The sequence below is a fragment of the Aspergillus piperis genome (genome assembly GCF_003184755.1).
Source record: "Aspergillus piperis CBS 112811 unplaced genomic scaffold BO85scaffold_42, whole genome shotgun sequence".
Taxonomy (NCBI): Eukaryota; Fungi; Ascomycota; class Eurotiomycetes; order Eurotiales; family Aspergillaceae; genus Aspergillus; species Aspergillus piperis.
Window position 1 is genome coordinate 71,616 of NW_020291632.1, and position 14,318 is coordinate 85,933.

The 14,318-nt window shown below is 45.4% G+C and overlaps 4 protein-coding genes across 4 annotated transcripts; 2 read left to right on the forward strand and 2 right to left on the reverse strand.

Annotated features, from left to right (window-relative positions):
• Positions 1-459: 459 nt before the first annotated feature.
• Positions 460-2,104, reverse strand: BO85DRAFT_409426 (cytochrome P450; the record flags this gene model as incomplete). Its single annotated transcript, XM_025657433.1, has 3 exons — positions 460-657; positions 710-1,977; positions 2,054-2,104. 3 exons carry the CDS (start codon positions 2,102-2,104, stop codon positions 480-482), a joined length of 1,497 nt encoding a protein of 498 aa, XP_025509651.1. The 3' UTR covers positions 460-479.
• An 829-nt stretch (positions 2,105-2,933) lies between these two features.
• On the forward strand, positions 2,934-4,199 carry BO85DRAFT_509937 (terpenoid synthase; the record flags this gene model as incomplete). The annotated part of the gene is made up of 2 exons (XM_025664514.1): positions 2,934-2,968; positions 3,287-4,199. The coding sequence occupies 2 exons, from the start codon at positions 2,934-2,936 to the stop codon at positions 4,197-4,199; spliced, it is 948 nt and encodes a 315-aa protein (XP_025509652.1).
• A 263-nt stretch (positions 4,200-4,462) lies between these two features.
• On the reverse strand, positions 4,463-7,299 carry BO85DRAFT_509942 (fungal specific transcription factor domain-containing protein; the record flags this gene model as incomplete). Its single annotated transcript, XM_025664515.1, has 7 exons — positions 4,463-5,825; positions 5,891-6,001; positions 6,068-6,612; positions 6,729-6,856; positions 6,923-6,982; positions 7,052-7,160; positions 7,225-7,299. The coding sequence occupies 7 exons, from the start codon at positions 7,297-7,299 to the stop codon at positions 4,463-4,465; spliced, it is 2,391 nt and encodes a 796-aa protein (XP_025509653.1).
• A 4,399-nt stretch (positions 7,300-11,698) lies between these two features.
• On the forward strand, positions 11,699-12,430 carry BO85DRAFT_385651 (uncharacterized protein; the record flags this gene model as incomplete). Its single annotated transcript, XM_025656607.1, has 1 exon — positions 11,699-12,430. The coding sequence occupies one exon, from the start codon at positions 11,699-11,701 to the stop codon at positions 12,428-12,430; it is 732 nt and encodes a 243-aa protein (XP_025509654.1).
• Between the last annotated feature and the right edge of the window lie 1,888 nt (positions 12,431-14,318).

Here is a 14,318-nt window from a genome sequence, read left to right on the forward strand (position 1 = left end):
TGAGGACCTAAGCCTAACTTATTCTGGTGAAAGATTGGAGAACCGGGAAGAGATGTACAGATGTCCGCTTTCGGGTCGATGATCTTCACTGCACAACTTTTCGAGAATCCGACGCTTCAGTAAAACCCGAGGGTATCTCGGGAAGGGAACCCGAAGGCATACGTATTTTGTAACTTGGGTCATTCCGGTGGACAGTCTGAATGAAATCCCCGAAATAAGATAAACAGTGTCCGTTTGTCGCACCTGCTCTCCCGGGGATACAGTGAGCGTAGGGATAGCCAACTGACAGTTGGGCTGTGCACCGCCGGATTGGATCCGACTGTAAAATAGGCCGCGGAGGCGGAGCTCTTTAACGTCTTCCTGAATGCCAATCTACACACCTAAGTTACATCGAATTGTTGAAACTAATTGTCATCACTATACCATCATTGTCATCATGACTAGCCACTTCTCATAAGCGTCATTACAACGGCATCATATCATATTCTGATGCTGGCTTTTTCCACTCTAGATACCCGCACCATGAGTGGCGGCACATCCCATGTGCCCCATGAACGAAGACCTGTGAGCCAGGGGCTGATATCATCAGATGCAAGTTCGCAGTTGAACTCTGTTGCGAATTTGCAGAATACTACCTTTGCCATGCCATATGCCATGCTATTTACATATCAACCAAAGTTCATGTATGATAGATAATAGGTCAACTCACTCTTGGCCAATACAACCCCGCGGTCCTGTCGAAAAAGGATGGCATGCCGCTTTGTTATCTTTCTGGTACGGGCCTTCTGCACCCTCTAGCCAACGATCAGGAACAAACTTTTCAGGGTTCCAGAAGTGGTTTGGGGAATGTGTGGCTGCAAAAATTGGAATATAGACTCGTGTGTTTCCTGCGACCCAGTGACCGGCTATGGGTGCCCCACCTGGAGGGGCAACACGATGTATAGCCCCGGGGATTGGGGGGTACATTCTTAAAGCCTCCTTGATACAAGCATCCAAGTAAGCAAGTTTCGATACCGATTCCAGAGAGACCTGGCTCTTATCGTGGAATTCTGTGCGAATCTCGTCTGTGAGACGCGCAAAGCACTCGGGGTGCTGGAGGAGGCACGCAGTCAAGAATGTCATGAGGCCCATGGTTGTTTCTGCTCCTTCAAGCATCATGATGTGAGCATTGGCACGAATGTCCTTCTCAGTCAAAGCTGAGCTGCGACTGTTGCGAAATGTAAGACCGATAAGGTCAGGCTCGTCGCTTTGGATTTGAAGTCGATGGTCTATGAGGTCATTCGAAGGCTTGAAGTATGCCTTGCGGAGCCATTTTGACATCCAGGGTATGGTCCACCGGAGCAAAAGGTTGATCCAGGTGAAGTCAGCGAGAGCTGATAGTAAAGTCGAGGCTTTTATCAGTGCGGGCTGGCTGTGTACCCACGATTTCCGTGCTCCTGTTCGCAAGACGCCCATTTCCTCACCGTACTGAAAATGCCCAACAATTTCAAAAAGCGTGTAATGGAACATATCGCGTATATTTGTGATATGCCCTTCCATGCCGGAAAGGGTTTCAACGAGAGCGTCACCATACTTGGCTAGGATTGGTTCCTGGCGGGCTAAGGCTCGCCGTGAAAATGCTGGCGCGTAGGCTCGCCGAATTCTTGGGTGATCTGTCTCATCGGCTGCTAGGATAGAGGGCCGATTGTCATCATCTTCAAGATATCTGAAGAAATCAGACCCTCTCTTCATACTTTGTGGCACCGTGGGTGAACTGCTATATATATCCTTCCAGGCTTGTTCGTCGATAAAGCTCAGCTCATTAGGAGCGACGCGTACGACTGGTCCATACCTCAGATGAAGGTTGTGGAGCCACTGTGTTTGATTACCCTTCAGAGAGGCGTAGGTTACGGGGATTCTGCTGGCGGCTAGCGTTCGCGGGCCGGGAAAGTCTTTCAGTGGATGAATAAATAGGTTATAAGTAACCACCGACAAGTACTATAGGCCACCCTCGAACTTAGCTCTCTCGATCGCTTATGCAGCTTCACGGAGATAACAGCCTCGGGCAACATACCAGGAGTATTACTGTTGCCACAAGGATGCTTAACACGTTGTCTTCCGCCATCTTAGCTCTGAGTTTAACATGCGCAGGATCTCTTAACGATTCCATGAAGAAGCTATGTGAAAAGTTGAGCTAGGTAGAGGACAGACAGAGTAAATATTGCAGGATAGGGAGTTGACCGCTCTGTCAAAGAGGGGAGCTTGACTAGATATTCTCAAGCCTGAATGACTGCACTTTGATAAGACATTGGACGTTATCAATATCTAATACACCAATGACAACTTTCTAACAGGACGAACTAGGAATGCGAAGAGGATACTGCCGTGAGGTTGTGCAACCAAACACATCACTCTCTTTACTCCTTGCAGAAACTACCACTGTGACCGCGAGAGATACCCTGATCCTACCATACTCAGGGCGGTATGCCGACCATTGAATCACAGTGCTTAAATAGTATGGATGCAGCTTTGTCATACAAGGCTCTGTATACCAGTGAGGTCAATCGCAAACCCCCCTTGCTTAATCCGACCTCAACAGTCATGCCGGTTGAACCACGATAATCGTCATTATTTAGAGAATAATATCTGATGTATAATTTTTTCTCGATATTCATAAATCAAGGTGGGAATCATTGTGGATAAGAAGCACTTTTTATCAGGGGAAATTCTTGTGGCTCGGAGACTTGCATCAAAAAGAGCCTCCATCGACCGCAAAGATCACCATGTTGAGAGAATGCATATCTACAGATAGTCATGACCCCACACTCACTGACCTTTTTCTGTTCTCTGTATGCTAGTTATGCATTTACTATATTTTACAACTATCGCATGAACACTATATAATGGCCCAATCGTTTCCTCTACATCCTCTCACACAGCATACCCTTTTCTGCATGTCTACATTTTATTACAGTATTACTCACACTCCGTCAGTGCAACACAGCTGCGTGCATATCCCTGGGTTCACTCCAATGCCAGTTGCATCAAAGGACATGGCAATATTGAAGTTTCATCGAACACCATTATTGTCTCACAGAATGCGCGATCAACCCGATATGACAACCTCATGACGCAACGAAATCCTCCTTGCAAGAACCCAATAGTACCGATTTAGGAAGGGCAGAACATCCACTATATGTAGTTTCCCACAACTTATCAGTACCTCCCACAACCCCATAATCATCAGCACCGCATCGCAAAAATGACAAAAGCCCAACCCCCAGTATCACCAGAAGAATTCCTTTAGAATCATCACACCCTTCTTGAAGGAATTCTGTCCCAACCTCCCACCCTTCGCGCCCGACGAAGCCTTTAAAAACGAAGTCTTCAACAAATTCGCGGCCGCCTCCGGCCTCCCAGAAGACACCATTCCCCACTTCGTCGACACAGGAGAAGTCCTAACACGATGCTTCTACCCCAGCCTTCCCCGAGATCTACAGGTCTCCATAGGAGTCCTAACAGCATACGTTTTCTCGATCGACGACCAATGCGCAGATCCCGAATTCCGCGAGCAGCTTAAACCCTACCGCTCCGTCTTTCTTGGCAAATCCAGTACCAATCTGCAATACATCAAGGGACTATACAACATCCTTCACGATATAGTTAGTCACTATGAATGGTATGCTGGCGACATGATCTTCAAGTCAACCATGGACTTTGTGAGCATCAATATCGTGGAGGCAGAGCGGACGGGTGATTTCATGGTATCTCCTTCTACCAAGTTGTTTCCGGACTTCTTGCGACAAAAAAGTGGTATTGGAGAAGCTTATGCGTTTTTCTACTTCCCCGAGAGTGACTGGAAGTTGGGGGATTATTTTACGTTGATCCCTGATATAGCGGGGATTATTGAGCAGTTGAATGATGTGTTGTCTTTTTATAAGGAGTCTGTTTTGGGAAATGAACCCGGGACGTGGATCAGGCAGACTTCTGTTTGCAGGGGGATTTCTGAGTATGAGGTTTTCCAGGAGAGAGTGGATCAGTGCTTGGGTAGTATCCGGAGACTGCGTGCTGCATGTGAGGGCAATCCGAGACTGCTAAAGGCAGTCAACGAGTTTATCAAGGGGTATCCTCTATTCCATCTTAACGCGGGGAGGTATAAGCTGGATCAGTTTGGCAGTTATGACGGCTGGTTGAATGAGAAAGCCTTTGGTGGAAATTAGAGGACTCGGTAGACCGAAGCATTCAGAATCAATTTAATTTGAGGGTGGTGGAACTAAGTCAAAGTCTTCAATTCTTATAATAGTACACTTCTGTCAACACCATGAAGAGAGACATTCATTGCAATCTGGGTGCCCATCACGGCTTTATATAGGGACAGGACCGCGATGCTCAAACTATCACAGCAAGACTAGGAGACCGTCTGGGAGGCCTGATAGAGGGCAGCCCTTTGATTACATTCCTGATCACGAGGTGTAGGCAAGTGTCACACTTCCTCCAAAAAATAATCACTTATTTCCAAGCCGAGACTTAAATTAGGTGGGAAGAAAGACCCTATAATCTGCCCTGTGCTTGGATCATAAGGAAGGCCTTCATCGTAAGTATCCTGAGTATTGGTATCCTTGTCCGTTTGCATAAGACCAGGACTTTCTGGAGGAGGTTGGCACTTTACATGGGCTTCCAGAGTATTTGAAGAACCTGAAAATGGTGAAGGACCGCTTCCAAATTCACTGGGGCGTGAGTCTGGAGTAGACGAAAGTCCGGTTGGTCTAGGTCCAGGCGGAACAGAAATGCCGACATCACTTGGGATAGGGTGAATAGGTAGATTCACTCCTGCATATTGTTCGATACGGCGTAGTAGGCATTGGCATAGTAAGCGAGCTTTCTCTGAGGCTGCGTTGGTCTTTGCTAGTATAGCAAGCCATTGAAGGGCTCTTTCAGTCGCCTTGGAAACCATCGAAGCTTTCTCTGGAACGTGACAAACACCCAAAGACAGCTCTATCAAAAGGACTGTGGTTGCTTGAACAAGGAAATGCAGTATACACCACCACGGTGACATTCTGTACAGTGCAGCAGCATCTAGTCCTTCGGGAAATAGCCTCAGCATATGGCAAGCCGATTCCACGCACTCAGCTGCTGTTCTGTGACAGAAATCCTGCATTTTCAGGTCTGAAACCTTGCCTTCCTGCTCCGCAGGATAGCGGCGAAGGCATGGCCGTGTTATGCCAATTTTGGTGCTATAGAATAAAAATGCCAGGCTCATCCGGTGGGTAGATATCGAATGTGTGATCTGTGAGGACTGTGTCGATGTAAAATCATAATCTTTAGGAAGACTCAAAAGCCAAGATTCGATGTCAGAGGTGAGACCTTGTATGGCAAACTCTATCCCTATCCAAGATGTGCGCGCTGCTCCGGGACTGTAGAGCTTGGTCGTCATTTTCTTTGATATCAGCGTGAGCAGAATGACATGGAGGAAGTGCAATGATCCACAAGGAGGACTGGCAGTTGCGCCTGTAGCCTTTGGGGTAGCTATCGAGTGTTTGGCCTTCAGATCAAAAGTTAAACCGTTGCCTTCAGTCCCGTGTGACAGACGGAGACAGTTTATCACTTCATCCCTTTCGAAATCCTCTTCGTCAACTGGAACAGGCAGGGGTATTGTATATATAGTATCATCTATGAAAGACGGCCGTCCTGTGACCATGCTAAGTCGGTGATCAAGCATGTAAAGGGACCACCATACGCGATATCGGATCTCCCTGGAAGTATCCGAAGCCGACTTGCTCATGTTGCGCAGATGCAAACCAAGACCAAGGGCTCCACGAACAGCACCTCCACAAATTCTCCAAGCACTTGAATCATTTGTAAGCACTGACATACATGGGTGACTTGTATATACGGACATAGACGTACGTACCGGTTGATATGCCCCAAAGAAAGCATGTACAAAGCTGTTAGCCCTTCCACCTGTAACTGCTGTAGGTCAGGATGGTGAAAACTTCCATTATCCATACTCAAGACTGTTGCTCTTGAGAAATACAGCCAGTGATTATTCTTGTTCAATTGCCATTCTGCTTCAGAGATATAAGCATACCTAGCAGCGATTGCAAAGACTACGTTCAAGACTGCGAGCCACTTGTTTCCTGGGCGTAAATTGGCATTGTTGAAGAATGCACGGAACTGTGCTCCGAATGGTGTGGTCCCAATGATTGGAAAAGAAGGATGCACCCGGTCCAGATAGCAGTTATAGAGCTTTGAAGCTATATCCTTTGACGGCAGTGCATAAGGCTCTTGTCGCTCGATACTTGGCAGCTCTTGATCATCAACATGGTAATTCGAAGCGGATATAAGACTACCATCAGAGTTTTGCAGTGATATAGATTCTTTGGGAGTCCCATATCCAGTTCCATCGTTGACATCTCGTCCTAACGAATGGATCCATGCAATTTCGGAGCTTTGGCCAATGTAGCCCGTAGCCTGGGAAACTTCGTCCTTATTAAAGTCTTCACTGATACAATCAACGCAGTGGCTGGAGTCAACGAATGGTGGCAACTGGGAGTTGGAGGTTGAAAGAGGTCTTTGATTTCCGAGGAAGGGTGTTTGCCCATCAGGGGACAAGGCAGGACTGGGGGACTCCTCCTACTTCTAGTCAGTAAAAGATCTTGGAGTAGACAGAGCGAAGTGGAAATAGCGAGCTCGATCGGAACAAGAGATATGGCTAAGGCTAAAGAGATGCGAGGAGTCTGTGTCCATACCACTGTCAATGCCAGGTTCATCAGCTGCTCATTCGTAAGCCCAAATCTGTTGCTCAGGTTCTTCAAAGCGTCTTCGTAAGTCCGTATTTTGGCCTCCAGACTAGCCAATTGCCTTGGTGTACCAATGCCTCTAAAATCAGTTGAGGATCTAGCTAGTCAGATGAAAACACACCTCTTGGATTTCTCCCTTTTACCATCTGTGTAGCAGCAGATGATGCCAGCCTCACGGCAGTTGCGACAACCGGACTTATCCCCTGTGCACTTTGTCTTTCTCTGTCTGCAGGATTCGCATGCCCGGCTCACGTGGCGACGATGAAACCTACCAGGGGTTGAGAATGTTTCCAAGCCTTCTGCTAGCCTAGGAATTGCCATCTTCCTGCTAGTCAAAATATGCTCCACTCTATGGGCGGACACCGCCTGAGACGCATTGCCCTTGAGATCCTCTGTTAAATTCGGGAATTGAAGATAGAGAAAAGGGTAGTCGGATGGTCCTCACCACATCGCTGTAGTTGTGTGAATCGGTAGAGGATACCCTGAAGGTTGCTTGTTCTGGCCAAGGTGGATACTGCATTGTGTGGTGGAGGTTTAGGAATGAAGTCACAATCCTGTCCAGGCAATCATTAGTAGCTATTCTGTAGTAGAACCCTAAGGATCTCATCTTGATGTCACCCATTTCTGATACCTTAGAGGGCTAAACAATCGAATGATGATACACCAGAATAATCAAGTGGAGTAGATAATGTTTACGGAAAAGAATAGCTGAGCTGAGGGTGAATATATAGTTTACGACTGGGTTCTTCAACGAAAGTATAGAGATGTAACTTAGTCTGAAAGAGAGTGAAGCTAGTTCTCGAAAGAGTGATGTCTAATGGTTCAAGAAGAACCAAACCCTCAATCGGTTTCTCTCTCAACAAAATTTTACTAACAGAAAGCGCAGGTGGAAACCGCAGTCGTGGCTACCTTTCTCGTCTCTTTCTTTTTCCCACCAGCCGAGGATCGACCCGTCTGGTCTAGATGTTAGGTGCCAAACTGTTGACCGGACAAGCGAGAACTCTAATAGGCCCAAAAGATACAATGATGCGTATCTGGAAGAACAGAATCAGTATCAGTTCGTTTTAGTGAAGTGAAGGTAAAGCCCTGCCAGCCTCGGAAAACCGGCAGGTGCAGACAGCGTATTCTCCATGATTACCTAGTTTCTCTATGGGTATTGCTTGCTTCAGTTGTAACCGCAAAACCCCATTCAACTGGCTCGAAGGCAGTGTTATGTAGTGAAGCTTGACGGGTTGGATCAAGATCGATTATGGAACAGTTCATCGTTGTATCCAGGCTGTCAACAGACGCGTTGGGAGTGTGAGATGGGCCCACGAGGAGGCTTTCGCCATCTTCATTGGACCAATAAACAGCAGAACAATGTGCTCACCTTGATTATCTCCTTTAGAGAACCACGGTCGACCCCATTAGGGCCTGCACAGCATGTAACGTTCTCAAAGTTTCTCCGTTGTGTTAGCCGGTTTGGCCAAACTCTAGAAATGTCCCAGAGGATTTAAGTTTCCCCTGCGCAACTAATACGCATACAGAATGTATTTTCCACTCCACGGATGTGTGACATACTACAAACCCCAGTCTATCAAGGTGCCTATTCGGACCCGATATGCCGAAAATACTCCTGTATCCAGTTTATTCTCCCCTGGGTCAGTTACATGCAGCGGCGTAGGATGGTAGTAAAATGGTCCAAGAATATCCGCGTACACACCATGAAGATATCTTTTGACTATGGATACAAACTGGCGACGCCTTTCAAGAATAAGATAGTACTAAATGCATCACTGCCAGAGAAACAAATATGTTTAATGTTTCCAGAGAAGGAATACCCTTCGAAATGATTGTGTGGAAGTATTAGAGAAAAGAAGAAATGATCTTGAGAATTGCTTACTGGATGGATGGTACAATGCGCACCCACCCCCGCATACTCACTAGTGTTTTCCAGGCAGCTACATATAATGAGCAGTACTACAGTGAAATTCAAGCGGGAGATACACTATCCGTAAAATCGTGACGTGTGATATTACCATAGCATCTCAATCGCTTCACGAAACAGCCTGTTAGTCCATCATCGTGGCCTCTCAGCCATAAGGAAACTTCATTGACTGTGCATAGTCTTGAGCAGAATGTTCTATAGTATGAAAATTTCTGACTTTACGTTACACTCCCATCTTACGATTAAAGCATTCCTTTGTCGATTGTCACCCTCCACATTTACCTAGTCAGATGCTACATTATCATGCCACTCTCCATGTAAAGTATGTTACCTAGTGCACGATGTCTGATCCACGGTACAGGGGCTGAGTTGAAGGCTCATGTTCTGCAGCCTTAGTACGCGTAAAAATGACGATGACATGAATATGGAGTATTATGCAAGGCTTATCATCAAGTCACAAGCCTACTCTTATATGATATATTTAATCAATGCCTGGGAACTTACACGTACAGAATGCGTCCACAGTTGCGACACTCATTTGTTGTATATCTTGCTTTTTGTGTATATTTAGTTGTGCTTAGCTGCGGCGACGACCTTCCTACGCCGTTGCCTGCGTTGCTTCATGTTTTACTGCGAGTTTTGAGGGTATTTCAGGCGTTCGGGGCCATATTCTTTGCTTCAAACGGTGAAGCACCTGCATAGCTAGCATCTTACTCAGCGGGCTCGATCAGGTATAAGAATATGAATTGAATTGGATTGAATGCGTCATCTTAGGTGATACTGATGAAGAAAGCTGAATCAGACAAGCATTTTTCTATATACCTAATTCACGACCAGGTACATAATACCCTCACAACCCAACAAACAACGTGGATGATATATACCATCCTGTTATCATATTATATCGATGTACTCATTCAAAACATATCACGTCATTGTAGAAGGGTGGGATAACCATAATATTGTACTTAAATGTAAGAAGCAAGTTCGCATCCAACCTGCCCAAATTACGCGGCATCCAAACGTCGCATATGCCTTGTTTGATGCCACCTTAGCAAAATCATATTTCCCGTCTGACGAAGTGGTTTCCAGGAGCAAGCTATGCACCCATAGTGGTATGAAAGGTCCCTGAGATTATCAAGGGTGTGCCTAAAGATTCTCCAGGCGTACCTTAACTTCAGGGCTTGAGCAGGGGACTTCCTCAGTTCCTTTCCAAGCACCTCCGGCCTTAAAATGCGGGCGTGGGCTGCTGAATTCTCGTGATCCTCATCCACTCGGGACGATACATCTCAACTCAATCTGGACTACAATGGTGAATCATCTGGCATGCCGTCAGAGATGGTACAAGACTGAACAACAAAAGCCTGAAATCAGACCCGGGCTGTTGTCACTGCGCGTGCGTTGCAGCGCAATAAGCTTGGGTGATTGTATCTTCCAGTTGCACGCAAAGAAAGAAAGCACTGACACTGACGATAAATGGATCCTTGTTTCCAGAAGATCATTGCAGAGTAGAATGATAGCGAACGTTTATGGCGGACGTCCAAAATACGTATTCTCTTAATGTCATGCGCCAGGCAAGACCTGTTTGTGCTATGAAGTCTTCGCTCACGCCCGCCAACAGTAGCCCCGAACATGTTTCCCTCTGGCAAGAACAGTTCCATATTTTATATATCTCGTCGCACGGCAATCTCAGCTGAGCCTTCCGTGGAAGTTCTTCTCGCGTCATGACATAATATCGACCTGTGAACTGACACGCCATACTTAAAAATAGTTGGGCAAACTTCGTTATCAGCAGCCTCACTGAGATGGAATTGATAAGACGCAAAAATAATTTTGACTTGCTGCCACGGAGGAAAAATCTACTTGGAAATATTCAGTCAACCTACAAATGAAGGACTGCGCAGAGCTGTGTCCATGCAACATCTCGGTCTTCGATATTCGCACGAAGACGCGGCTTCCATTACGATGGCCCAGTCTGGCTGAGCATATGGGTTTTTACAAGGATCTGAAAGCTCGTGGTTGAGGAGAACCATGTCTCTAGAGCATGATAATGTGAGCTATCGAGAACGCGTTCGTCGTGCGCCTCAAGTTTAATGTTTGTCCGGGTCTTCAAGACTGTACTTCTGCCAGGTTCACATATACATGCGCTGGGATTGCGGAAGAGTGTACTATGTTCTTGGAGTATGCTTTCCCTGCGTCTTCAACCGAATAATTATGAAACAAGGTGGCAATAAACTACGGCATTATCCAACTACAAAACCATGCATGATGCTTGCTGCGCCGCGGACGTTGGCACATGCACAGAATAAGGCACAACAGGGGCCAGACTGGAATGTCCTAATGGCCATGACCTGTCAATGCCCTGACGCAGCCCCTTCCATAGAAAAACACTGAAAAAGATGCAATATTTATTCTGGTAGCTTCAAGGAACATAAATACGAAGTGAGCGAGCTCCGGAGAAATATTCCGGCTTTGTACAGCCACTGTTGCTATTCTTCCATGTGGTATATTCAACCGATAGACTCCTATGGCTGCCGGTGACGATATCACTACGCTTATAGTCTCTGGCAGGAACCGAAGCGGCCAAATTAGTTGACGAGTCAGTATGTCGTCAAAGTCTATATTAAGCCTGTGAATCATAATGATCCGTGGATAGAAGGAATTATCTGTGAGTTGAAGAACTATATCATCTCTCAGTTGCTATTGTTCTGGTTGCCGAGTATACCTTCTACAAGTTTCAACATTCTGTTCGATATTCATCATCTGAACACTTCGACCTATATACTATACTAGCAAGTTTATTACTTCATACTACAACTACACAACCACCATATCATCGGATACTCCACGGGAAATCATACAACGCTACTAAGTTTCCGCCTGAAACACCTCAGACGCTGAATTCCCTAGAGAGCTCCTTCGTACAGGAAATTCTACTCTTCATCCACACCTACTCAACCAAACATCATTATCCATCTTGAAAATCTGCAAGATGTCTCCTACCCTTTCATACAACAGTTTCCGCCACTCCTTCAAGTCCTTGGATCGCATAATCCACCCCCGCAAGGGCAAAGATAAGGGCAAAACCAGAGCCCAGCACAATATATCATCAGCCCTAGAACGACTTTTCGCCAACACTGAAGAGGATGACAATGAAGAGTTATCTATCATTCAAATCACGGAGTCTACTTCTCAACTTCAGATCGAAGAACAAGATCCAGCCCTCAATACCCTCCTCCATACACTCTCCGTTACCAGAACTACCAGCACATCCGAGAGCTCTACTCTTCTTCCACTTCTTGCTTCTGCCCTCAAGACTCTATCGACCTACACCCAGAACCACAAAGTCAACACTCTTCCAATCTATACCTCCCTCTTGCGTCATCTTGACACCTATATCAGCTATCTCATTTGGGATCATGAGATTCTTCTCACCGATGCAGAGATTATCTTTACTGCCTCCACGAGCCCAACTTCCGAACACCGACACAACATCATTCTCCAGCTGGAAGCTGTCTATGTCTCAAACTACGAGACATGCAAGACGCTAATGAATCGTCTCAATCAACTAGTTGATATAGAGATGATTGAACGTGCGGACTGGATATTCCCTCGCCAGACTGGCTGGGTAGAAGTGAGGAGAGAAGTTATAAGACTTGAAAAGACTTTGAAAGAAATCAGATGGGCTGGCAGGTTGAGAGACGTTGATTACGTGGATTACTAAATCCTTTCCGCCCAACTTCTCCCCGCTCTACTGCCTTTCCTGCTGTACCTCTCTCTTTCCTCATTTCCTTTCAACGGAGCTACTCTCTCTTTCTATGCCTCTGCGGCTTCAACTCTTTTCCCTTTATTTATCTTTTCCTCGCTTCTTCTTTCTGTCACTACTGCAGTTGGGTGAGCCATATACTGTCTCTCCCAGGGTGGGCGGTGGGAAACTTCCATATCATATCTTCGTTTCTTTCTTTTATTTTCTCTCTTTATTACTACCTCGGTTGAGAGAGCCCTATATTGGCTCTTTCAGGGTGGGTGGTGGGGACTTTTGTACTTATCTCTTATCTTTTTTCTTTTTCTCTGCCTGTTCTCTCTGTTACTACCTCAGTTGAGAGAGCCAACTCATATACTGCTCTTAGGGTGGGTGGTGGGAAAATTCTGTATTATATCTCCTTTGTTTCTTTGTTTGTTGCTGAATTTCTTTCAACTGCCTAGCCTGTTGCGTTATACCCATGTACTTAGTTATATTGACACATCGAATGTCAAAACATCTTCAAAGAGTTATAGAGTACCGCCCCAATACCTGGTATACTACACAACTCCTTTCAAGGCTGCGGGTAGAATGAAAATCCCCGCACCCCGTTCCGATGATTATTATCAATGTACTCTCCCCCAACTAGCAATCCCAACAGGTAGCAATAGCACTATATCACGAACGAAATACACTTGGTACTTCAAGAAGGATGGTAAAAGACTGCTTCTCTCAAGGAGTCAGACTGAGTCCCCAGCATTATCGTATCGCTTAAAGTAAAATGGTATAGCTGACAGTATACACAAACGTACCAATACTACCTACAATTCCAAGTCTGATCTCTTCCAGTAACAATGCTCAGAGCATAGAGACTTTTTGCCTTTGACATGGCAAGATTGTAGAGAACCCAAAGTAGCATCAGAACTTACCTATCGAAGGCTGTCTTGCTGGCTGCCAGACAAAAAATAATGTCAGATCATGTCTATCGACCAGCTGACAGAGCAAATTCGTTTCGATGTAGCCTCTTTGAACTAGAGGCTGTGAAAGTTGACTATGTATAGGCTCGTATGTGGATCTTGTAGGTTTTGTCTTATCTATATATATTTTAGTAAGGGGCCATTTGCTTCTGGGTCTATAACCTATTGATGCGCTGATTACTAGTCTGGAATGGAGAGATCGCATCCATATGATCAGCTGATGAGAGATACCTTTCAATCTAATTTATATTGCTGCCATATATACTCTAGCTTTGAGTAAGAGGAAGTGCTATCTACCCTAGATACATAGATGATCACGTCAATTTTGGCCACCAAAAGTCATGATGAAGATACCCGAAAAGAATTGCACCAACCCCACATACGCAGTGCAATGAGTTATAAAAGCATGTTCAGCATTGAATGAAAACATGATTAAACATTAGACATTAAGTGAATGAGGTAAGATGAAACAAAATCAATAGATGAGGAGAGGGGCCGGGAGGACAGAGCATAGGGATAAAGAAAAGCTCAACAGAGAATTAGAAGGGGTGAGAGAAAGAAACGCAAAAGTTTGCAACCCACACCGTGAGGTAGCTAAGGAAGGAAATAGGAAAGACGCCAGAATGGATTCTCAGTCCTTTCTTCGCCATGGAACCATTTCAGCCACAGTATGGCTGCTGGAGCCCACCACCGCCCCCACTGTCTCCTCCCTATCATTGTTTCGAATGTGCCTCTCACATACGCACATTCTCTGTCAACTTCTTAGAGTAAAATTGTATAAAATTTGATGGAAAATAAATACAAGACAAAAAAGAAAAAAGGGAAAAAAAAAAAAAAAAAAAAAAAAAAAAAAAAAAAAAAAAAAAAAAAAAAAAAAAAAAAAAAAAAAAAAA